Source organism: Pseudopodoces humilis, chromosome 6, assembly GCF_049639895.1.
Source record: "Pseudopodoces humilis isolate 2021_Gansu_Grassland_sample_001 chromosome 6, ASM4963989v1, whole genome shotgun sequence".
Lineage (NCBI taxonomy): Eukaryota > Metazoa > Chordata > Aves > Passeriformes > Paridae > Pseudopodoces > Pseudopodoces humilis.
Window position 1 is genome coordinate 9,019,190 of NC_142205.1, and position 24,023 is coordinate 9,043,212.

General features: G+C 40.2%; 1 protein-coding gene across 4 annotated transcripts in view; it reads left to right on the forward strand.

The window, feature by feature from the left end:
* The first annotated feature begins 377 nt into the window (after window positions 1-377).
* The window catches only part of SH3BP2 (SH3 domain binding protein 2), a 36,968-nt gene continuing 13,322 nt past the window's right edge, over window positions 378-24,023 (forward strand). For 2 of the 4 annotated variants that reach the window (XM_005517884.3, XM_014263259.2), the window contains exon 1: window positions 20,062-20,268. In XM_005517884.3, the coding sequence (XP_005517941.1) occupies window positions 20,159-20,268 (110 nt within the window). In that variant the 5' untranslated portion in view covers window positions 20,062-20,158. Of the gene's footprint in view, window positions 402-645; window positions 753-20,061; window positions 20,269-24,023 lie in introns of those variants that run through there. The other 2 variants (XM_088057030.1, XM_014263260.2) reach the window with 2 other exon arrangements.

Here is a 24,023-nt window from a genome sequence, read left to right on the forward strand (position 1 = left end):
GTTTAAGAGAAGACTACGCGGCACTCAGTGGCACGGTCTGGTTGGTATGGTGATGTTCGGTCATAGGTTTGACCGGACGATCTGGAGTCAGTGATGCTGTGCCAGGTGCACACAGACCCGAAGCAGTGGCCGCCGGCAGCATTCACACGGAGCCCTGGCAGAGCCGAGCGGCGGCCGGGCTGGGGCCAGACCCCGCAGAGCCCGGGCGGGGCTGCGCTCCCCGCCCGCCCGCAGCTCCAGGGGCGGCTCCGAGGGACAATTCCCAGCGGCGGCTCCCAGGGACAGTTCCCAGGGACAATTCTCAGCGGCGGCTCCCACGGGCGGTTCCCGGGGCAGCCCCCCGGGGCTGCTCCCACAGGCGGGGCGGGAGGCGGGAACGGAGGCCGGGCCGGCCCCGGCAGGTGAAGGAAGGGGCGGGCGCGGGGCGCGCTGGCCACGGCGGGGATGAGGGGCCGGTGCGGCGGTGGCGGCTGCCCGCGGAGCTGAGCCGGGCTGCGGCGGAGCTGAGAGCCCTGGGCCGGCGGTGGCGGCTGCCCGCGGAGCTGAGCCGGGCTGCGGCGGAGCTGAGAGCCCTGGGCCGGCGGTGGCGGCTGCCCGCGGAGCTGAGCCGGGCTGCGGCGGAGGGGAGGGCCCTGGGCGGGGGGTGGCGAGCCCCTGTCCCCGCGGGCTGGCGGGAAGGGCTCCCCTGTGCCCGCCTCTCCCGGCCCTCTGCCCGCCGCGGCGCTGCCGGAGGGCGCCGGGAAACTCCTCGGGTGAGTCACGGGAGGCTCGGGAAGCGCCGGGCCCCCGCGGAGCCCCAGTGCCGGGCGGGGAAAGCCGCGGGGCTGGCGGCCCCGGGAGCGGCCGGCCGGGCTCCCTGGGGAAGGTGCGGTTCCCGCGGCTCTGGGGGAAGCAGCCGGGAGACCCCAGGTGTCTGCTGGTCCGTGGGCTGACACCTTCGGTTCCGTGCCTCTTTGCTCACCTGCAGGTGGAAGGTGGAATGGAGTGAAGTCATCGGTGTGAGTCCGCCCGTGGGGAAAGGCAAGGCTCTTCTGGGGGCAGGAAAAATGTGTAGTTGCTTTCCTTTGGAAAGGGAGGAATGAAAGAGCTGTATTACCCACTTGTGCTGAGCTGTGGCTTTGGTGTTGTGTTAGGAGGATCAGGAATCCTTTCCTAGCATGTTTCCAGTGATAATATATATATATATATATGTTAAAGGATGAGGCAAGACGTTTTAGAGTTGAAACACAGAAGTGAAATTTAGGGTACAAATGCATTGTGCAGCATTTTCTTTAGTGTTACTATCTACTTTAATCTTGTATGCCCCCTCTTGACTTGGGTCACATCTGTCGCTCCAGTCTAGCTGTGAACTTCGCGTCCGTCCGCAGGTGTGATGTGCAAGCTATGTGCTGTGCCTCTGGGAGCAGTAGAGAGCGAGGACACCTGGCATGTGCTTATTTAATTTGTCAGCTTTTATCCCCAAGTGACCAGTGCAAATTGGATACTGCTATCCCAAATGAATTGAGATGGTGGATAAATGTTTCCCCTCCTACAGGGAAGGCCTGTCTGCTAAGACCATTTTCTGGAGTCTTGATGCTGACAAAGGTCAGTAGTGGGACCGAACCAGCCTTGTGCTGTGTCTAAATTCGTCACTACAGGTGCAGAAATTCCTGAGTCTCCTGGTTTTGTGTACGCTTGGCCTGGCTGTGCATTGAAGTTTCCTCTTGGCAATTAGTTGCATTAAATTAGTATGTTTCTTACTGCAAGAAGCAGTTTTCCACTTTTTCTCTGCTCTAAGGGGTAGTCCTCTTCTGTTTATTTTTGGTTGTATTTGTACAGGAAATGTAGAGCTGAAGTCTCTGCAGTGTATTTCCTTCATGCATCTCTTTCATGCTTTAGACAAAAGCAGAATTAACTTGCTATTTTTCTTTTAGGTATAACACATTTCTTTCCCTTCCTGTTGCAGTATTTTAGAGCCATCTTGCCTTGTAGGAGAGCAGATTAATAGATAGCCCTTGCCAGTATTCCATTACTGTGGAGTCACTACCGGGTCAGCTTCGTGGTGGGTTAAATAATGCTTCCTGTTTGTAATTTTTTTTGTTTTAAACTCTCTCAGCTTTCTGTGAACTTTTCCACAAAGCAGGACAACTTCATGCTAAAAGGCCCAGAAAATAAAGAGCTTTTTAGAAAAAGTTATAAAGGAGAGAGATGCAGAGATGACAGTTCTAGAAAGGGTTAAAAGGGTTTAAAGTTATCAAAGCAGTAAGAATGAGCACACCAAGATAAGTTCCTGCAGAAACCTCAGGCAGGGCTGTCTGAGTGAGAATTCCAGTGTTTGAGGTAAATCTGACCAGCTGACTGTGAATCTGTAAACTCCTGCAGGCAGGTGAACCCCTTGTACTTTGAAGACCAGATTTCCAGTCTAATATTATTGCTAGAAAATTTAGCTTGCCTACAAAAAATGCCAAATAGGGAGGCATGAAAAGCCTCCTTCTCCAATTTCTTAAGTGGATGTGAAGCAGTCTCCTCTGACAGAAAATCAGGCATGGCAGCCACTTTGGTAATGAGTGTTAGGTAGAAATGGAAATGCCTTAAGAAGTGTTAACTTGTTATTTACATCACTGAAACACAAACATGGATGACCAAAAGGCACATACATATTTGTCATTTTACCTGTAGGAAAGGTGCCTCTGACACTCAAACCTGGTGGTTGCAGAGTTGCTCTTTGCCCCACAGCCCTCAGGTTTCTGGTGCATTTATTGCTCTGCATTACAAGATTGCAGGAATAGAAGTGTGTGTTTTAACCTGGCAACATTGACTTTGTGTTGGTGCATCTTCCAGTCTGTTTGGCATAGGATGTTACACAATAGGTAGCTTATGCTTTTGTCAGGCTATCCAGCAATTTCATAGGTTGTTTGGAATGTTCAGCCCTGCAGGCATTGTGTCCATTAATTGTTTCTGGCTTAAGCCCTGATCTTAAAAGTACTTGCAGATGTAAGTAACTCTACTATTTGTCAACTTTTAGTTTGTATTACTGAAGGATTAGGATCTTGGCTTGTTTGCTACTTCTACTGGACCTTGCAGGAAAGTTCATAGAAGCTCAGACTCTCAGTAGCATTGATTAATAGCTCTGTAAGGAATGATGAGGACTCCCAGCAGCTACCAGGTATCAGCCAGAATAAGTTGGTTTTGTTTAGATTTAAAAATATTAGTCGATACAATGATTCTTCCATGGTGTGTTTTGTCTTCTAATAGAGATTTTTTTTTTTATAGAAGGGAGAAAAGAACCTCTTTGATGTTTATTCCCCTCTTGTGTAGCTAAGCATTCTTCTGGCCTTTTTTTTTTTAAGGTAAACTTACTCCATGAATGCATTTCCTCATAACATTTTTTTCACAATTGCCTTGGAACCTGTACTGTAGTGGAACTATGTTTCAGTTGGGAATGACTGTTGGATGTTGGGAAGGGAGTTGGAGAGTGTAGAAATCAGGGGGATTTAAGGCAACCTCAAAGGTAATGTGAAGCTCAGTCATTTCTGTAAATACAGTACTGAAGGAAATGTGTATTTCTTATACTGTTATCACATGTACATATGTCACTGTCTTTTCCTCCAAAATTTGTGAGCCATTGCTAACTCTTGTTAGCAACACCTCTCTCCTATTAACACTGCTTGCTTTGTGCTGGAAGGACTAAATGAGTTATGCCTTTTGTGATATGTTGAGGAGAGAGTTGAAGGCACTGAAGTTCTGATCAGTATAACTACACTGGGTATGGTTGTAAACTCAAGAAATTATTTCTCATGTTATAGATTACAAGCATATGTATCTCTGGTTTGCTTGCTTTAGATGACTAGACTAGAGCACACAGCAGAATTTCTCTATACTATGCTTTTTAAGAGGAATATTGTGTCTGAAGTATTTCTCCAAGATCTGTTTGAAGATTTTTTCAATCTTGTCTCTTCTCCACATGCTTCTATGTTGAATTTCTTAATTTTTCCTTCCAAAGAAAGGGAACTGAAGAATCTAGATTTCATCTCACACATGCAGGAATTTGAAAACAATTTATCTCGAGATAAGGGATTCATTTTAAGCAAGGCAATAGTTAGGGCAGAATGCAGGGACATTAATTGCTATGGAAACAAACCTAAATGTTGTTCTCCCCCTATTGCAGCATACCAGCATGACTGAAATATTTGTTTTGTTTGTGTGCCAGCTCATTTCCTATAATGACCAAGTTCTTATCTCCTCCAAGGTGGTGTTATTGCAGTAGTTATGCATATCTGAGTAACTTTGGCAGAAAAGTACTTATGGATCATGTACAGTGCAGAGAGGAATTGCAATCACTCAGAAATCAGACCTTGACAATACTTCTGGCTGCAGACTCTGATTTTAGGAGCAGAGAACGGAACAGCTTGCATGCCTATTGGGAGGATTCCTCTTGTGTGTTTTTGCTGTAGTCACAGGCTGGTTTAACCAGGTTAATTCAGGGACACCTAATGTATAGCTAGGGCTTTTTCTAAAGTACTTCTGACAAATCCTAACTTCACAGGAAGTGGACATTCTGTGTCTATCTCCTAAAACAGCTGCAAAGAACTGAGCCAAATAGATGGTGTGAAATAAATAAGTGTAGCTAAATTTAGGAATAGCTGCTTACTGAATTTTGCTGTTGGATTAACTTTTATGTCTTTAGTTGCCCTAAGGTAGGGAAAGTACACCTTTGCTTCCTTACAATCATTTCTTTCTGGAAAACCCACAGATAAAACTTAAAGTAGTCCAGGAACACTTGTTTTCATCCTCTTAATGCTTGAAAATTCTCACTGTTCAGCTGGTTGTGGTTAAAGCTTTCTGGATTTTTATTTTCTTTCTGCTAATTTATAGCATCAGCTGACAAACTGTACATCATTAATCATATATGATTGGAATCATTTCCATCCTAACGGAACAGTAGGTACATTTGAATCATAAGATCTGTTCTGTCTTCTAGAAAATGCATATGTCTCTAATTCCAACCCAGCTTTTCTAGTGTTAATTTGGCAAAGAAGGAACTTCCCAATTCAAACTAGCTTTATATTCTTACATTTTTAAAAGGTAAACACTTTGGTATTAGTTAAATGCAACACTCTGCTGTGACTTAAAAAATACAAAATTTGTTTCGGTCAGGGTAAACCACTTCCTTGGATACCTTAGGGAAGGAATACAAGAATTTGGTGTTCTTTTCTTTATATTTTGACTGACTAATTTATGTAGGTGGTGCTACTATATACGGTAATGTGTGAGCACTTAAGGATGACTTTGTTAATTCCTGATTATTCCTCATTACTCAAAGTGGATTTAGGTGCCTATAGAGACTTTCACTCTCTTATGAAGCACTTAGAAAAATTAGTACCTGCACATACATTCAAGATCATTTCATGAAAACCTTGAGTGGTCTATGTAAACAGATTTTGGTTTTTGTTGCTTTGATGTAGTAGACATTGCAACTAAACTTTGTTAATTTGTACAATTTGACACGTGCATGCACAAAGGACTGTGTAAACTTTGATATTCTTGGTTGTTTCAGCACAGGGACTATATTGCACCCCCCAAATAGGGAAATTATTGAACATGTTTTACCAAGACTGTTATTTCATTATCCCTTCAGCTTTGCTAAATAAATGAGTGCTAGGAGAAAGTTGGATTTATGCCTTTAATCACTTGTAAGGGCTCTTCAAACAGGAAATCTTTCATGCCAGATGTTTTCCTCTAAATATGAAAATGGAATTTCTGTTGGAGCTCATATGGGAGCAACAACTGTGTGAAGTATCAGTCTTAATTTTTCTTAAAATTTGGTAGCTGTGCTGAGTACTATCTAACTTCTTTTAGGGAGTACAAAATCCCTGAAATTTTACAATTCTATTGTTTCTGGCAGAAGCACTGCACAGATATGCAAAGGTCATGAATGAGGTCCCTAGGAAGAAGACAATGGTATTTTAAGCAAGCATTTATTATTACTTTTCCTCCCATGTGCCTGTACTGTATATTTAAACCTTTCCTCTAATTTGAAGGGTAACATGCAGCTTTAAAAACCGGAGACTGAAATCCCTCATCATAGTAGCTAGGGCCTTAAAAGAAGCAGAGGAGAGGCAGTAATATGTACACCAAACATTTACTTAAATATTCAGTTCTTAGAGTTGGCTATTAGTATTTTATGTTCCGATTCATCTCCTGTCTTAACTGATTTGTCATTTTTCAATCTGGCTTAGGACTGGTTACCAAGTTCCAGCTGAGTGATTAGTCCCTACTTGCTGTTGGAAGACAGCCTACATTTTGGAGTTTGAATGATATTCCTCATTCTTGCTCCCAGCAGTAGTTGGAAAGAAAGGACTGGGAGGCAGTGGCACCAGTGTGCATGTCTGGAACTGTTGCTAGCTCAGAGATCTTTGTCCAAGTGTTGACAAAAGAGAGAGGATGGGAAGTGTGCTGCAAGACTCATCATGAAAGGTGATTTGTGCATAACAGACATGACTAAAGGCGAAAGATTTCTCATTTTGACGTGTAGCCAAGTAAACAAGATGAGAGCAAATTGTAGAAGGAAGTAGGAAAATGTAATATCCCTAGGCTTAGTACTTGTATGGTCAAGAAAATGAAACAAAACCATACTGGGTGGTGGAAATAGTCTGCATGAATGGGTTCTCTCTCTTAAAGGGCAAGAATGGGAATTTAGGTTGGACTTCAGTGCACTGAACTCCATTGTTACGCAGTGTAAATATACTTTCTCATTGTTCAACGTGGAACTGCCAGCTGAACTGCATCTTTTAGTGTAATTGTGCTGTAACAGATGAAAATAAGGTGAGGTCTAGTTTAGCTGGCAGTATTCCTATTTAGGTGAACCAAGAACCTGTGCTGTGCAATTTAATAATTAATTGTTAAACAAAAGCCAAGCTTAATCCTAAATGCTCTTCAACTGAAATGACAGCTTCATCTTTTATTATCATTGAGTTTTTAATTTAAAGATATTCAAAATAAAAAACAGGAACCCATGAAGGAGGGAAATCTTACTTAAGATGTCAGTTCCCACTTCCATGTTCTGTTGTTCTCCAGATAAATATGCTTCCTACTCTCCAGCAGAGCTTTGCTCTGCTGAAATCAGTCACTGAGGTGACTTTGTCTTTACTAATGCAGCACTTCAGGGCAACATCTCAGATCCTGAAACAGATTTTAAAAAGTGTAAAAGCATGTTTTACTAATTTTCATTTTTTATGTAATAACGGCTTAGTAATGAAAAAGGAAGAGTGGTGGAAGCAGTGTTGTGAATACCTCGGTCTTGTCTGGTGAAACATGTCTTGTAAGACAAAAAAAAGTGGTTTTGTAGGAAGCTTTGTTTCCTTGTTCTAATTTTGACTTCAGCTGCTGTAGTGGTAGACATTAATCATCATTCTGGAAACAGCAGTTTTTACAAATACAGATTTTTTTAAAAAATACTCACAGAATTAGCAATTATATTTTTATTTGTAGTTTGTTTCAATATCTTCATGTTAATCTGCAAGTCAAAATCTCCTTGAAATGATCCTTCATCTCATGTTTTATTAGTTCTTATATGATTCTAAAAGACAATACTTCTAAACGTCAGCTTGGGTGACTGACAATCTCTCTATTGGTATTTTTGTAAAACTTGTTAAAACTCTACTATAAAGTAAAGAAGTTTCGGTTTAAATTTCATATCCTTAAAAATTCCACTTCCTATGTAGATCCACTTCATCAGGAGCTGCATGCATCCAGGTGCTGAGGTTGGTGTTCAAACCAGATCGTAGTTATCCTTCAGAGCTAGTTCCTGCAACCAAACAGCAGAGGTTTAAATTATTAGTCTCTAATCTTGTGACAACCCTACTAAAAAGAGTAAATCATTACCTTGATGTTGTTAACAGTAATTCTATTCTGACATATCACATAATTGTTTGTTTCTCTGAGACCAAGCAGGAGCTCTGAAGAGAGTTCAGTTCAGTGTGTGATGATCACAGGACAATTATTTCCTCGAGTGGGGCATCTCTTATCTCAGAGTGCAAACACTGGGTTTGCATTACATAAAGTGTAATGTTTCCTAAACCCTGTACACAGACACACAGACATGTGGTCACACCGTTCTCACCAAGCGTGGATACTGAAGTCAGCTTCTGCTATTTCCTTATACTGATAAAACTGTACACCTTAGACACATAATTTTTAAGAGCTACTCATCTTTTGTTCTGTTCTACACCTATTCCTGGAAGGATTGGCTTTTTTTTCCTTTTTTTTTTTTTTTTTTTTTTTTTAACAGTGATGTAAAGAAAAATTTAGCACAAAGAAATCTGGACCATGTGCCTACAGGTCCTACTGGCAGATGAAAGGCTTATAATTTGCTAATACAAAACTGATCTGTAAGCTTGACTAATCAAAATAAGGCACTTTGAGCTATGTTTAAGCAAAAAAGTGACCTGACTTGCACAGCTGCTGAGCATCTGCAGCTGTTAATTGCCTTTAATCAGTCAGGCTTAAACATTCAAGCTTTCCACTGTAATTTTTCAGTCAGTTAATCAGACTCCACTGTGATGCCAAGTAGGCATGTTTCCAAAGCACTGCGTGTTTTAAGTGAGTGAAGTGGGATTTGTTTATACAGACTTTTGTACATGTTGCATGGGGAAATACAATTTCTGCTGTCAAAGTGGGTGTACCACGTACAGAAGCACGGGACAGTCAGTCCTCTGCAACCTCTGTTTGGTGTCTAGGAAAGAATCCGTACCTTCAGTATGTAACTGGAGACTTGCATTAGGATTAGATGAATATACTCATATTAGATGAATGCTAACCAGAAAGGCTTTTCTGAGAAGACAAAACACCCATTGCAGGAGGGGCACACTAGCCTTACTTCTAAAGAGCTGGAAGTAGAAAACAACCTTGAAAAAAAATAATGAGGTTATATACAACAGAGTTGTCATTCTGGTTTAGGAGAACCCAAACAAATGATAAGATGATGCAGAACCCAAAGAAATAATAAGATGATGCATAGTATGGCACAAATGTATTCCACTCCCACCATCCGTAAGCTTGTGTGGGTACTCTTACTCAGGAGTAAATTAAGTATGGCAGACTGCTGGGATTATACTAGATAAATACTTGCTGTGTGACTGTAGTGGGGGAGGATGGGAAATTTGGAAGCGAAAGAGGAATATTTTAAATGTACGCTTCATGTTTAAACTAGGAGAACCGAGTTGGATAGCCAAACTAATCTCTAGCCACATAGAGGGAATTACTGTATTTGCGGGAGGCTGTTATGGGAAGAACTCACAGTGAAATTCTTTTTTCCTTCAGTACTCAAAGCCTCAGTGATTCATTTGCCTCCTGCCTTCTTCTGCCCCCTCCAAAAAAGAAAAAAAAAAAAAAAGAAAAAGCCCTTATTTCTGTCCCTTGGCAAATGCCACAGCTGTTGTGAAGAAGGTTGTAGTTCAGAATTCCATTGGTGCAAGTGTCTGAAGAGGCCAGCTGAATCATTGTCAGGGGATGTGTTGAATCTCACATCTTTTGCTTTGAGGTGCAGATAAGCTTTCTCATAATAATGGAAACAATGCTGATAAAATGGAATACCACAATTCCAAATGTACCCAGTGCTAGATGATACCAAAGTGATAAAGTCTGGAAGCTGTCTGTCAGGTTGGCACAGTGCCTGCTGTGCCTCTGCGGCCAGGCTGTTTCTCTGTGGCTGCAGGGCATCCCCATTCCTTCAGTGGAGAGCAGTTGTGTTTGTCCTCCTCCCTGCTGGCTGGTGGCTCCTCTGCTTCTTTCACTGGTCCTAGAGGAGTGAGAGGACTGCCAGGAGTAGGAGGATGTGGCAGTGGAAAAGAAGGGTGCCACAGTGCTGCTGGTGCCACCCGTGCACCTGCGCTCGGGGATTTGGCTCCCCAGCAGAATTGGGTTGGCAGCTGGCAAGGGCTTAGTGACAAATCTGTTAATTACTGAAGTTGTACTAAATGCTATTCTAATGGGCTACAACAGTGTCATGGTACTTAATAATTACTTGGTAGTAGGAAGCTCTCTGCTGGGCAATTGAACTGTGACTTGAGTCTCTTCTGAGTTGGAGGTCTTGTTCCAAGGAATGTGTCAATCACTTGATTGACAAGCTTTGCTTATTGGGAGAAGGACAAGCAGAAGGGATTTGCAGCAGTGTCTTTGCTGGGAGATCTAGCAAACAGAAATCTTTTTGATTGAAAGTCTTATTTTGGCAACTTTACACAATTCTCTTCCATCCTGGACTGTTCTCTTCTATTTTAGATAGCAGGAAACATATTAATTAGATGCTTCTAATTAATCCTTGTTTCTGTGCCTATAACATTTCTATCTTTCTAGTCAACATACTGAGTAATTTGGCTGCCACATGTTCTTCATGCCCTGTAATTTTTACAGCCCTTAGGAGATGAAGTACATGGCCTTACCAGAATTATGCACTAAATGCACTTGCTGGTCTGTGCTAATTGAGAAGGTATGTGGAAGAAACACACCTGACACATGAATTAGGAGTTTGAAGTGTCATTCTTACAGAAACAAAAGTTGTGAGAAAGGGGTCTCCCCAGAGTCCTTAGTATCTGCGGCATTGGGCAGACTTCCTTTTCTTTAGTTTCTTATCATTGGAATTTTACGGTTTTGAGCAACTTGGAGGTAAAGACCAATTATGAACTTGGCCTGATACTCAGGCTGGTGTAAACCTGATGTGTTCCTAATAATCCTGTGTTAAGAAGATAAGCTGTATCACTATTCACTATTTAGCCCTAGTGACCTAAGGTCTGATGGGTTTATGTTGCATATTTCAGCAAAATGGTCTAGAAAAAGAGGGAGCTTGTATTAGAATGAAAAGGGTTGATGATAGCATTCTGTAGAACAGCCAAAATGTCAAATGAATGGTGAATTTTGGGGAATAGATTCCTTATGATTTCTAACTGAACAATTTACTCTCCAGCAAAGTGGAATGAAAAATAATAAAGAAAAAAAATACAGCATTCCACCGGAGCAAAAAAAGTGAGCTTTAAAATTCCAAGGTGTACGGCACTTTGGAAGAACTCTTCAACAATTCTGCTGTTCTTGCTGACTACAAGATTATTTTTCCACACGCAGTTAAACTATAACTAGTGTGGTCTTTGCACTTGATTGTGCTGTGCCAGCTGCTGGTTCTCAGGTGGACTGCACAGGACAGGAAGTGGCACTGGAGCAATGGCTGTGACCCACAATGATTTTGTGATTTTATCAATCTTTGCTAATCTGTGATGATGCCAGATTGAGAAAATTTTGTAGACAAAATTTTTTCTAGTATGTAGTGGGATAATTGTAGTTTGAATTGGGCTTGTTAGGTTTTGATCTGTTGGAGATGTAGATGACAGAAATTGGAAATGATCTCTGTTGTATCCTGGAAATGTATTTTGTTGATATATGTTCTATATATAGCTTACTATTTAAAAATAAGTGGCTAGAATGCATGAAAGCTTGTCATATAGTTTCTGGAAGAAGAGGAAGCTTTTTGGACAGAGTGTAATGCACTTTCAATGCTTTTTAGTACACTTCCAAAGATGACAGTTCTTTTTATGACTGTAGAGATAAACAATAAAGTGCAGCTGCACTTTGATATAGTTATTATGTGCAATTTTTTAGAGGATGTTAAGTAGATCAGTCTGTATGATGTCATATACTAAATAAAATACCACAAGTAGCATTAAATATTTTTTAAATGTGCAGAAAGAGTATTTTCCTCCTGTAAAGTTCAGCTTTTGTAGATCTTTCATTTTGTGGTAACAGTAACACCCACAGCTGAATCAAAGCATCTGTGATGTTGTTTGGCTTGGGTCTGGATGAACTGTTCTGTTTACTATACAAAGATGTCAGGTTTGATTACTCAGGTTGAAACAGGACCAATCCCATTGACCTAAATTTCTGAATTTCCTTTGTGCAAGTGAAATCCAGCTTCAGCTCTTCATTGTGTACAAGAAGTCATTTGTATTTGGAATGCCTTATAAATATCTAGGATGTGTATGACTGAAGAGATTCTGTAAGTCTTGTAAAAGCTTTTGCTGGAAATGTTACATGCTCCATATAAATTCTGTATAGAAACAATACCTGGAAATGAAAGAATGCTGTACAGACTCCTTGGACATATTGACTGTTAGTTCCAGGCAGTGCATAAATGTAAGATTTTGGAGGTTGTGAAGAAGGAGCCCTTCTGTCATAACCAGGTCATCTCTATAAAGAGTCTGGCTGCACTGTTTTGAAAGAGCTTTTCAAGGAAACTATAAAAAGGAATGGTGCACAGAGGCAATGTATTCTTTGTAGCTCATCCTGCCAAGAATAGAAGAAGGACTGCTTATATTTATAACATGCCCCATTTCTTTAAGAACTGTATATATATGTATTTCTATATGTGTGTGTGCATGTTTCTTTTTAGTTTGTAATAAAGAAAAGTTAGTTTCAGTGGTAAAAAGTCAGTGGGGCCAGGGATCAGACAAATGACCTTTGGACCATCTTTGTGACCACGAGAATGGAAAGAATAGAAAGTGCTATGATGTTTGAGAAAGGATTTGGAAATAATAATTCTCCACAATAGGATAGGTTAATGTGTTGCCCAGAAGCATCTTAGGATTAAAAAAGGAGAGGAAATATTCTAACTAGACTGTAAAGTAGATGTAAAAGATTCCAGGCTCCTGCTAGATTCAAACTTTGTCTGTAATAATTTTTAGGAGTGTTGATGGGAAGGAAGTGGAAGTATATTTTAAAATGAGTGTTCCCATTTACAAACTCTTTTCTTAGCTCACTTAATGGGACAATGAGAATAGCTGTATGGAGTCAGATCTGAAGAGAGCTTGCCAGAGTGTAACAACTTGGCATAGATATAGAATATTCTTCCAGCCTAAGAATTTGCACCTTGGGGCCTTATTGGAGTAATTTTGAAGTGCCAGAGACTGAGGTCTTGGAATCTGAGATGGATTTCTGTATTTCCAGTTTTTCAATCACAGTACACTAAGTGAGATATTACAGCTTTTTTGTTTTGGTTTCTTTTTTTTCCCCTTGTTTTCCTCCCCTGAAATATTAATGATCACCGGTCTAGGAAAGGTTTCCCTTCACATGTGCAGTACCATTGCATCCATTCCCACTACCTGTAGTTTTCTGAGGTCCTTTCTCCAGAATGAGTGAGTTATACTCTTATAAACACCTTTACAAGGGTTGTGTCTTGACATACAGGACAGGTCAGAAAAGGAGCTGATTTGAGAAGAGCTACATGACATCAAGGTCAGATGGAAGTAAGAATCTAGAATTTGTGTTTTAGCTCCTTGCCTTTGGTCTATCTCACTGTCAGGTGTTCATTATTTTCATAATATTTTGCTGGGGGTTTGTACTTACTTTGTAAGAAGCTTTGCTGCAAACTTCTGCAGTAATATATTCGATTAGGCAAATTGGTTTGTGATGTAAAATATGGCTATTGTTGTTCATGTCTTATGAAGTATTGCATATGAATGTCTGCTGTGCTTGAAAATAGCCCTGCATGAACTCACTTTTCAATGCAGTTCTACAGCTCTGGAGACTTGAGTCAATGTCAGGCTAATCCCTCTTGTTTGAGTTCATTTAAACAAGCTTTAGGGAGGAATGAATTTCTTTCTTTTTAGTCATCTTTCTGAAGGAAGTAGAGATTTCCATAAAGAAATTATAAGAGGAAAGGTCATTGTCCAAATTCTCTTGTAAAAGAAGCCCATTGCATGAGATTATACATTTCTATGGTTATTTTATGTGATATGAGTTGACTGTTCCCTCTCATGGTGTCCAGATTAAAACTGTTTATTTACTGCTGTCTTTCTGGAGCAGCTTTGCAGTGTATGTTTGTTTTAATTTTAAAATCTTTACTTAAAATCCCAACTACACCTGATGTGGTGTTTCTAATTTAATTCATCTTTTGTAGAAAGTAAGCATGAGCTTACACAGTTTCTTCTTTCTGGTGCTTGTTAAAAAAAAAAACAAAACAAAGCAAAAACCCGACGAAACCCAAAGGTAGTATTTACCTAAGTGACAAAACACACAGAAGCCTTAAATTCTGGTTATTGTCAACCATGCCCATACCTGTGTCAGTCCTTTGATCCAGTGTTTTGTGTGGTGGGAGTGGTAAAATATTAATGCTTTACCACGTCCTTTGGAGAAGTTCATATCGTGATTTAAAAGGGAACAGTAACTGAAGCTGGAATAAAGAATCCGTGTTTCTGGTGCACCTCCTTACTTGCATGAGGTTTTGAGCACAAGGAGCTTCAAAGCTGCTGGAGGTGGGGACAGTCCATTAGCAGTACAACCCAGCTGGGCCTTCTAATCCTATAAATCACACTTGCATGGTTATTAGCTTATTTGGATATTCTGGTTTATAGTCAGAGTTTCCAAGTCTGAGAACAGCAAACTCTGAGATGCTTCACTGCATAATTATTTAAAACCCAGCACCACCTACTGTATTGTACAGCAGTATAATACAGAGTATTTGCAGTTACACTGTGTCTTTAAATGGTATCTAAAGTCTCTATACAAGCAAAACAAAAATAGAAAATCTTTGTTTTATTTTGTTTCATTTTTTCAGGGTCTAGCAGAAGCAGAGTTTCCTCTTTGCTGCTGGCCGCAGCCATTTGCTTGAAGAGATGTATTTGTTTAACTATAAGGTTCCTGCAGTCACCAGGAGAGGGAAACACAGGCTTGAAGGACTCACAGATGTCATGACCAAGTGCTTCCTCTAAACCAGGGCTTGCTGCATTTCTTTAGGATTCAATTAATAGCTTGGGGTTGGTGGGTTTATGAATTTACTTGCTGCATTTTTTGTTGATAGACATGTGAAAAGACATTAGAAGCTTTATGTGGTTTTGTTTGGTTTAATATCCAGCTGCAGGTTTAAAATTGCTTATATTCAGTAATTTCATTGTTGGTTTGCATATTTTCGTAGAAAAAAATACTCTCTTTAGCTGTAGTAATCTTGGATCTTAGTTACGTTAGTCTTGTACAAGTACAGTATACAATGAACTCATGGATGTTGTATATCTTGCCAAAATGTCTTAGTATCAGAAAAAATTAAATCTCCTCTTCTTTTTTCCCCTTGGACACTTGATGTACTTTAAATCAATTTAAGTAAAATTCTAAGAAATTTCTCTAAACTATTTCCTAACAACAGACTTAACTTCGTATGGCACGATGTCTGCTAGTTAAATGTACCTGTCAGATATGCTTTAAAATCATTAATGGATATTTGACCCCTTCCTATACATTTCTAAAAGCCTTTAGTTAGATGTTGCTTTTACTAAAGTTCAGTGGTCCATCAGCTAAAATGCTTAAAGCTGTTTTGACATCTAAGCAGAAATTATTTTAGCATCCAGCAGTGCTTCCTAATTTATCAGTTTTGAGTACCTTAGTGATAGAATTGTGTGCAGTTAATCACAAACCAGACTAGCAGTACAATTGTTGGGATTGAAAATTTCTGCTAAGGAAATAAATCATTTGTGGAAACTCCCACTTTCGGTATCTATGTGTATTTGGGGAAAATCCCTTTGCAGCTCTCTGCCGGAATAAGATCTTGGCAATCATGTTTGTACTTCTGCTAGTTACATATTTTTTTAACCTATGTTCTATTTTAAATTGTTCTACAAACACTGATGAAAGAGCAGTTAATCATAGCCATAGTAGCATTTACAGTCTTTTGTATGAGGACCTTGTATATAAGTAACAATTAAAAGGAAAAAAGAATGTGTTCATCCATTTTCAGTAGTAAATGGAAATGTAGTATTGGTAATGTATCTGAACTTATATAAAAAAAAGCCAAAAGGCAGCAAATTATCTTCAGAACTTGCCTTCTACTTTAAATGTTGTTATTTAGCATTTACCAAATGTTACAGGTGTGGTCTGACTTGCATAGACCTGACCCAGTTAACTCCCTGGGTGAATGCTCCTGTACAGTTTTGAGGGGCCTTTTGATTCAGTAGGAAAAGCTACCCATAAAAAAATTGCCAACATCAACAATTATGCTGGAACAGCTGTACTGGTCTGAATTCAATCCTTTTTTCATAGAACCATTTGGGGTAGAGAAGACCTGCAAGATCATTGAGTCTTAACTTTCAGCCTAGCACCAGCACCTGTTCACCACTAACCATGTCCCCAAGTGCCACGTCCACATTCTTTAAATACCTCCAGGGATGGTGATTCCACCACTCCTCTGGGCAGCCCAGTCCAATGCTTGACAACCTGTTCTATGAAGAATGTCTTCCAAATTTCCAACCTAAGTCTCCCCTGGCACAACCTGGGGCTGTTTCCTCCCATCCTGTTACTTGATACCTGGGAGAAGAGACTGACCCTGACCCAGCTACAGCCTTCTGAAAGGGACTTGGAGACAGTGAGGTGGTCTTCCATGAGCCTCCTTTTCTCCAGGCTAAACACCCCCAGGTCCCTCAGCTGCTCCTCACAGGACCTGTGCTCCAGGCCCTTGCCCAGCTCCGTTGCCCTTCTCCAGATTCGCTTCAGCCCCTTAATGTATTTAATTTCTTACATTAATATAAAGTCTTGCAGTATTTTTCAGGGCTGGCTGGTGTAAGTGTATCTGTTAAATAATAATGTTCTTATATTGACAGTTTGCAAATGGTTCTTGTCTTCCAGCTGCTCAATCTGATTTGCTCTTTTAGAAGCTGTGCCTATACTGCAAGTGCCTGTACTTTGATTTACAGACGTTTGAGCAATATTAATACATTAACTGTACCCCCAAATCAAAATCATGATATCATCTTCTAGGATGTGTGCCAAACTGTTGGATGAAGCAATCACAAAAAGTTACAACTTTGTTTTAAAATTGGTATGCTCATTCTCTGAGATATAGCTGATTTATTGCAGGCCGGGGCTGGCTGGCATTTTTTGAAGTTACAAGCCAACAATATGTCTATAGATGCTCAGAACCTAAGAGCTACTGGGGTGTAAGTAGAAACTTGGAAGCTTTCTGACTTTTAAGTGTTTCTTGGGTTTTGATTGAATATATATTATCAAGAGTTCAGCCACCTGTTTTAAGTATATGTAATAAATAAGTAAAAATATTATTAGGACTTCTTCATGTGTTTTGAAGGAAGCTGAAGGAAGGAAAGATGGTTGAAATTTAAAGTATAGGAGTTCTTTTGACATTGAAAGAGGATTTTTGGAAGTTGTGGTCTCAATTCTTCTCCTTGTTGCTGATTTTTTTTTGAAAGATAATGCAGTTCACCCAGCAGAAGTAATTCTGATGTATGGTTATTTGCATTTTCACAACATTGTCTTACTTAATAGATGAAGGATTCAGGCAAGTAATTTACACTTGCTGTTTTACAGTCTGCAGTTCTGAAGCATGCAGCTGACAAATATACTATCTCTCAATATAATGGCTTTTATTTAAATAGTTTTTTTAATTTTTTTTAATGGCTGTGTTTCCACTGTCATCTAGAAACTAGTTTGGTAGAATTAATAAATAAATTCAATAAAACTTCTAATAATCTACCTCTGACTCAAGCTTAGGACAATTTCTCTTAATCCCTTACTTTCTTAATGCCTTATACTGTAGACTTCTGTGGAAATGTATAATATATGAATCCTTACATTATTCTGAGAGGAGCTTCACTACTGAGCTGACCTGCTGCAGCTGAAAGAAAGTGTTTTTCATGCTATTTAAATTTTGTTAGTGCTTTGTTGATTTTTCTGCTTTGCCTGTTGCTGTGCTCTTCTTGTGCTGCTTTTATTTGCAGTCCATTCTTGCAGTTTCCTGTAATTTGGTCAGCAAGAGGAAGCGCTCCTGCAGCAGACACAGCTCAGCCCTGTGGTGACATAAATGAACTTATACCAGCAAGGACAGCGTTCTGCCAGTTGTGTTTGTTCCCTCTCATCCCATTAACTAATAAGTAGGATTGCTTTTGACTGCCAGCAAGAGCTGTTCCTGACAATGGCAGAGAAGACTGGCTGACTTCCTCGGGCAGTGGCCCTGCTGGGATGAAATCCAAGTGGTGGTTCCAAATGCTTTGGTTCTTCCTTTTAGGGCTGAGTAATACTTTATACCATTAAAGAAATTACTTATCTCATTTGGAGTGAGGTTCTCCCTAGGCTATCTTGATGCAAGGCTGCTTCTCACCACTCATTTCATGGGGATGAATGAAGGTTGATCTGAAAACCTTATACCAAAGATCCATGCATAACAGAATTTTGTTTTGTGAAGGAGGATAGATTTAATACTCTTTCACTTCCCTGGCAGATATGTCAATCAAATCCATAAAGTTTTCATGTCTCTTCAGATTCCTTATTTGCTATTTTGCAATACATTCCTTCTGGTGAATGTTTGGTTTAGAAAGCTGAACTGAATTTTCAGTCTCCCAAAACCATGAAACATCTAAACCTTGGTTGTTCTTTGGTGGAACACCTGCTTTTGTGTGTGTGAAGTGTCTTTGACTCTGGGACCATCTTGATAGTGCTGGAAATCACCAGAGAAGTCGAAATGGGATCTTGGAACTTGAAATGAAAAACCCTGCCGCATTTCTGAGTACTAAAATGAAGAAAGAGAGAGGACAGCATGAGAAAGGATAGAGAGGAAAAGCAGTACCTCAGGAACATGTGTTGGATAAAGGAGGCATGGTTTAATGAGACTGTTGAAGTCAAAGAGTGTGGTACTATAAGTTGTGGAGTTTGGAGGGGAAAACCAGGAGTTAGGTGTGTCACATCAGAAAAGGGAAAGAGGAACTGAAGGGTTTTTTCCAGTGTTACATATACTCCAGTGCTGTCATTCTAAATCTAGTTTTTACTAAATTGGAGAAATAGCATGCAAAGGTGCTAATGCAGGCTTAGAAGAGTATGCTTAGGTAACAGAGAACTCAGGGGGAAAAGATTGATTTAGAGCAGTGTGCCTTAAATGGGTAACTGATATTGTAGCAAATAAAGCAAATGAATTTAATTCACAAACCATTGAGCTGAGTCCTTTCTGTGTGAAAAATCTGGCAAGGCACTGAGATGACAGGGTATTGATCCTTATTGAAGAGCACTGGGATCTTGTGTTCTGGTATGCTGCTCCTTTTGCCTAACAACAGGTGTGTGGTGTTTATGGTTTAATTCCCTTCCTATAGAGCCTGGCAATGGAAGGAGTGCAGATGGGTGCTCTGTGGTAAGAGCTGTTTTTCTACCCTGTACAGCCACGAGCAGTATCTGAAATGTTGCTTTCTTTTGTGCTTTGGCTGTTGGGTCGCTTACAAAAATATATATTGTATGGAGACTTCTTCCTTCTATTTTGGGGTACAGATTCATATCCATTTCCCCAAAAATATGTGAAGTAATCTCTGCTTGACATATTTATATAGGTTTTGTCCATCATTATGAAACTTGCTTGTTGGTTTTGTCATGTTCAAACTTTTGAACCTGGAATGTTGTTTAAGTATAGATAAGTCAGTGAAACACTTGAATCCTTTTAAGAGCTCCAGATGAAAATAAGTGTAAAACAATGGCATTTATTCATCATCAGTTGGTGATACTTGTGAACAATTGTGCACTGTCAGCCTCTTGAATTCGAATTTTGTTGTCTTTTGTGGTTTGTGTAGCATAAAACGTACTGGCAAGATTTGCTCTAAAGCACATCTATGCTACAGAATTTTTCAGAATGGCTATTTTGATTGTCTTGGGTTGAAGAGGGAAGGACCAGCTCCAGCTGTGGGGGGACAAAACAGTTCTGTGGTGCAGTGCAAGTACCTGAGGCAGGGGCAGCATTTCTGAGCTGTGCCGGTGTGGGAGCTGGAGTACACGGGGAGAAAAAAGGACAACTTTCTTTTTCTCCCATAGGAAAGCGGTTGATTGAAAGGTGAGTAGGAAGAAAGTGAGCGCTGGAAAATCCCCTCTGCTTTCTAGCTCGATGTCTGCCAGACGTTTGAGCTGTGCGGGAATTGATTTATATGCTCTCTGGGAAGCTGGGAAATGTGACAAAGATCGTGCTGCCCACTAACAGTGGGGGAACAGGAAGTAACAAAGGAAACAAGTCATTGCCTCGGCGTCACTTTTGGCCGCGGTGCAGTGCAGATGCACAAGCAGTTGGGGCAGGGTTTCTTTTCCTTTTGTGTGCTGAGCAGACAGCAGCTACAGCTGTGGCTTTCAACCTGGGAGTACCCAAACGTGGGAGAAGTGCAGAGATGTTCCTGCCATGCCTGAGAGGGGTCATAAGTTGTTAATGGCTTTGTCATCCCAAAGGAAGCAATCATTCGGTGAAACTGTTAGCAGAAAAACTATGTGTCGATCGCGTAAGGTCACCAGGTTAGTGCTTTTTGTGGCTCATATTTCTGTCATCTTTCCTCCTTCAGGTAGAGAGCAGACTGCAACTAAGAGAAGAATATGGTGTCTGGGCTAAAATACTTTTAACTCATGCAGAAAATTAAATGATAAAGAATTGGAAGGGGAAGAGATGAGTTGGGTGTTGGTTGAAAACTTGTCTGAAAAGAAAAGCAAGTCGAAGCAAGTTAAATAGAGTACATTTAGTTTTACAGTGTATCTCGGTCAGGCTTATTTCTCTGATCCCTTTGTCTTGTAAGACTTTTGTTTTACTACAGTGTTTGGACTGTGCTATTAATCTTTCTGAGAGTATTGTGAAAGAGGCTGTTAGAGGTATTAAGAAATGGAATGTGTAACCAGAAAAAGCAGGAGAGATATGGAAAAGAATTTCAAAAGTACTGGAAAATGGTTAATAAGTGGACAAGAGACCTGATAATTCTGCAGAAAGCAGTTTTAAGAACAGATGGTGTTTATATGGTTGAATCAGAGAAATCATTCTAACTCAGAATTGTTGAGAGCATATAGGGGAAACTTTTCCTGTTCTGAAGCGTGTAATGCTGCCTTGTTTTTGGTAATGCCTGGTACTTCGGTCTCCCTCTGCATGATTTGAGGAATACATTCATTTCTGTAAGTTATGTGTTCTGTATGTCATGTTATTTTTAAGTTACATATTCAGAAGTAAACTAGCATCTGGCTTAGCTAGGTTTTACTTCCAAGTAAAATTTAAAGACTAGAGGTTATGAGATTGCAGTTCTAAAAGTTCTCAGATGTAATAGAGAGCGTTGTTTCAAATTCAGATCAGATTTACTTTTTGTACCGCAGCTTCAGAGACTGTATTTTTGTTTTATCCAGCATGACCAAATGGGGCCAGATCATAAATATTATTATAACAAGTGAGAACTTCTAAAACAACCATTGGCAGCTGTAGTCTCAGAGACAAGGGTAATTTTTTTAATTTTTTTTTTTTTTGCCTGTATACGGCAAGATGTGGAGATGATCACATCTGCCATATATTCTGATGAAGTTAAGCAAGAACTGAGGACTCTTCCAGGATGCAATCCTTAATTGAATCAACTTGTTCAGCTCTAATTGGGCTGAATGCCAATAGCTTTTAGGGCCAAGAGGGGTAAGTGTTCTTCTATAATGTAATCCAGATTTTTAATGTGGCAGAATTTTACTTTTACTCATGGAAGGACTTTTAGCCTGTAAAATTATGACCTAGCCTTCAATCTAGCTATTCTCTATCCACTGAGTGAGGGGCTAGATTAAAATTGCTTCACACATGTATACATTTACCTGCTATGCAATAAGAGAAGTCTGCTATCCATTCAGAGTTTGAGCTTGGTAGCAGTACTATGATTTAGAAAATACTTCTGTATCTGACTGGCCCTGTCCTGGTTATAGGATGAAGTGTGTAAATTTTTTTTTCATGCTGTTTAACTCTCAGGACACTTTGAAATAAAAAATGGCTCATTGTGATAGTGTTTGAGAAAAACATACTTGTGGTAAACTTGGGCTGACTTTATTGATACATTAGCAATACACTGCAAATTGGTTTGGTTTTCAGTCTGGTAGACTAGTTTGTATATAAGAAGTATATATTATACAATAGTGATTGTATAAGCTCTCTATTATGCTCCAGAGTGCTGATTGCACTGCTCTGTCTTGCCAAAAGCACTCTTGAATGATGAAGTGCATCCTAGAAACTGCTGTTCTGCTATTTCTCCTACTACACTCTAAGGCCTTTCATCTCCCTCAAAAGCATAGAATCATCACAGGGATCACCTGAGAAACAAAGTGATGCAAGGCCTTTCTCTGACTGCTGCCATCCTCGTCTTGTTCAGAGGGTTCTATTCAGTGTGGGAGAGGATTAATTCAATAGCCACATGCAGTGGGTTTGAGACTTGGTGGAAAGATTGATTTAAAAAGATGCATCTAGTTCCTTGGTGAGTGGGAAGAGAAATAAAGTGTGTAGCTATTGCTAGAAGCTTTCACCAAACAGTGCATGGGGGATGTTGCCTTCTGCTTGCAACAGATCCAGTGTCAGAAGGAGCTTTGGCTGCGCTGAGTGAGCCCTTTCTGTGAACTTGGTTGTCAGCTCTGTGGGAGAGGCTCTCCTGTGCACCAGGCAGTGTAAAAATGTAACTGCATGAGAAACAACTCGAAAATATCCCTCTGTTCTCAGTAATGCCAAAGTTAACAGGCTCTGCAGTGACTTCAGTGACTGCTATGGCATGTACCTCCTAATGCAACATCCATCTGTTCTTGGTGTAATGTGTTAAAGAAGTTACAACAGGACTATCAAGAGTTGAAGGAACCATTCAGGGAGCTAAAGGCAACCATACTGTAGATGCTAAGACCACAAAAGTCTTTGAGCTTGCATTTTTTCCCACCCCTACAGTAAAGATTCTGAAGTTAGATTTGTTTTGACATTTTTCTCCCAGCAGTGTGATGCAAAATAGCAACATCTGTCCTTGCAGAGCTGTTTTCTGCAGTCAAGAAAAGAAGAAAAATCTGCCTGGAACTAGAGTCGAAGTACTCAAATGCATTTTAGCAGCCTCACTGAAAGATTTCAACTCCGAATACTGAAGTCTTCCTTAAGTGTCTATGTGCCTGCAAATGAAAGTGCTTGAGGAGTGTACAGATGTGATGTCGAGTGTTAAAAGCCACGCTGAAATCGAGATAACAGGAGTGGCTGCCTCTAAATCTATTGAAAAGCCTGGTGGGCTCTTTACTTCATGTCATGTGTTCTTGGTGGCATGGATTTCAGCCATGTCTCCTTTTACTCACTTCTTTTACTCACTTAGCTGGGCTGAGGAAGTTCTAAGTTTTGGTCTCTGTTTTCAGGACCATTTTATAGTAAGTAGCCAAAAGTAAGAAATTATTATGAAAAGAGGAAGCAGAACCCAATACTCTGCTGTCCTTTCCTGTCAATTAAATCCTGTAGTCATCACACTGTAGAACTGGATTATTTTTTCTTCCCCTGCTTGCTCCTCTGCTTCCATAATTTTTTTTCTTTCCTGTCTGCCTTAAGATCTGGCTTATCAGGTAGAGGAGCTAATGCCCACCCAGACATGCTTTAGTGAGTAGACTGACTGGTGCACTCCCCTATAGAAGGCAAACATGACTGGGACAAATATTTCTGCTTTCTGTATTTACCTAGGGTAGCATATACTTATTGCCAGTGCTCGACTTTGGCTTCTTAGAAATTTCAGCTTACTGGCTGTTTCAGGTAACCTGTCTGAGACATTTAACTCTGCCTCTTCTGATAGGTTTTCAGCCTATGTACAGTACACTGAAACAATTTCACACCATACACTGGGTGCTTCAGTCTTTTCTTTTGTTCTTTGTAGTGAAGGGACAGAAGATTAGAAGACCCAAGATGAACTTGAAACTGTTGGATGGCATTGAGACTAATATTGGAAAAGTACCATCAGAGTATATTTATCTGAATGAAAAGGTTTAATTTTTACTTAGTCTATTTGCTGGAGATAACTAGAAACAGACTGAAATAACTTAAGTTCTAATGTTTAAACGTAGATGTGCATATTCTTTAAAGAATAAGCCCTGGACTTTCGTTTGCAATCCTTATTTGAAGGAAATCACTCTTAGTGGTATTGATGTGGTTTGGCGTCAGCAGCCAGCTGGGTAGCACTCTCCATTTCTTTCACTTCAACTTTTCTTCAGCATGTGGAGAAATAATTTGAAGGATTTAGGGGAGCTGGGGGGATGTTAGCTTC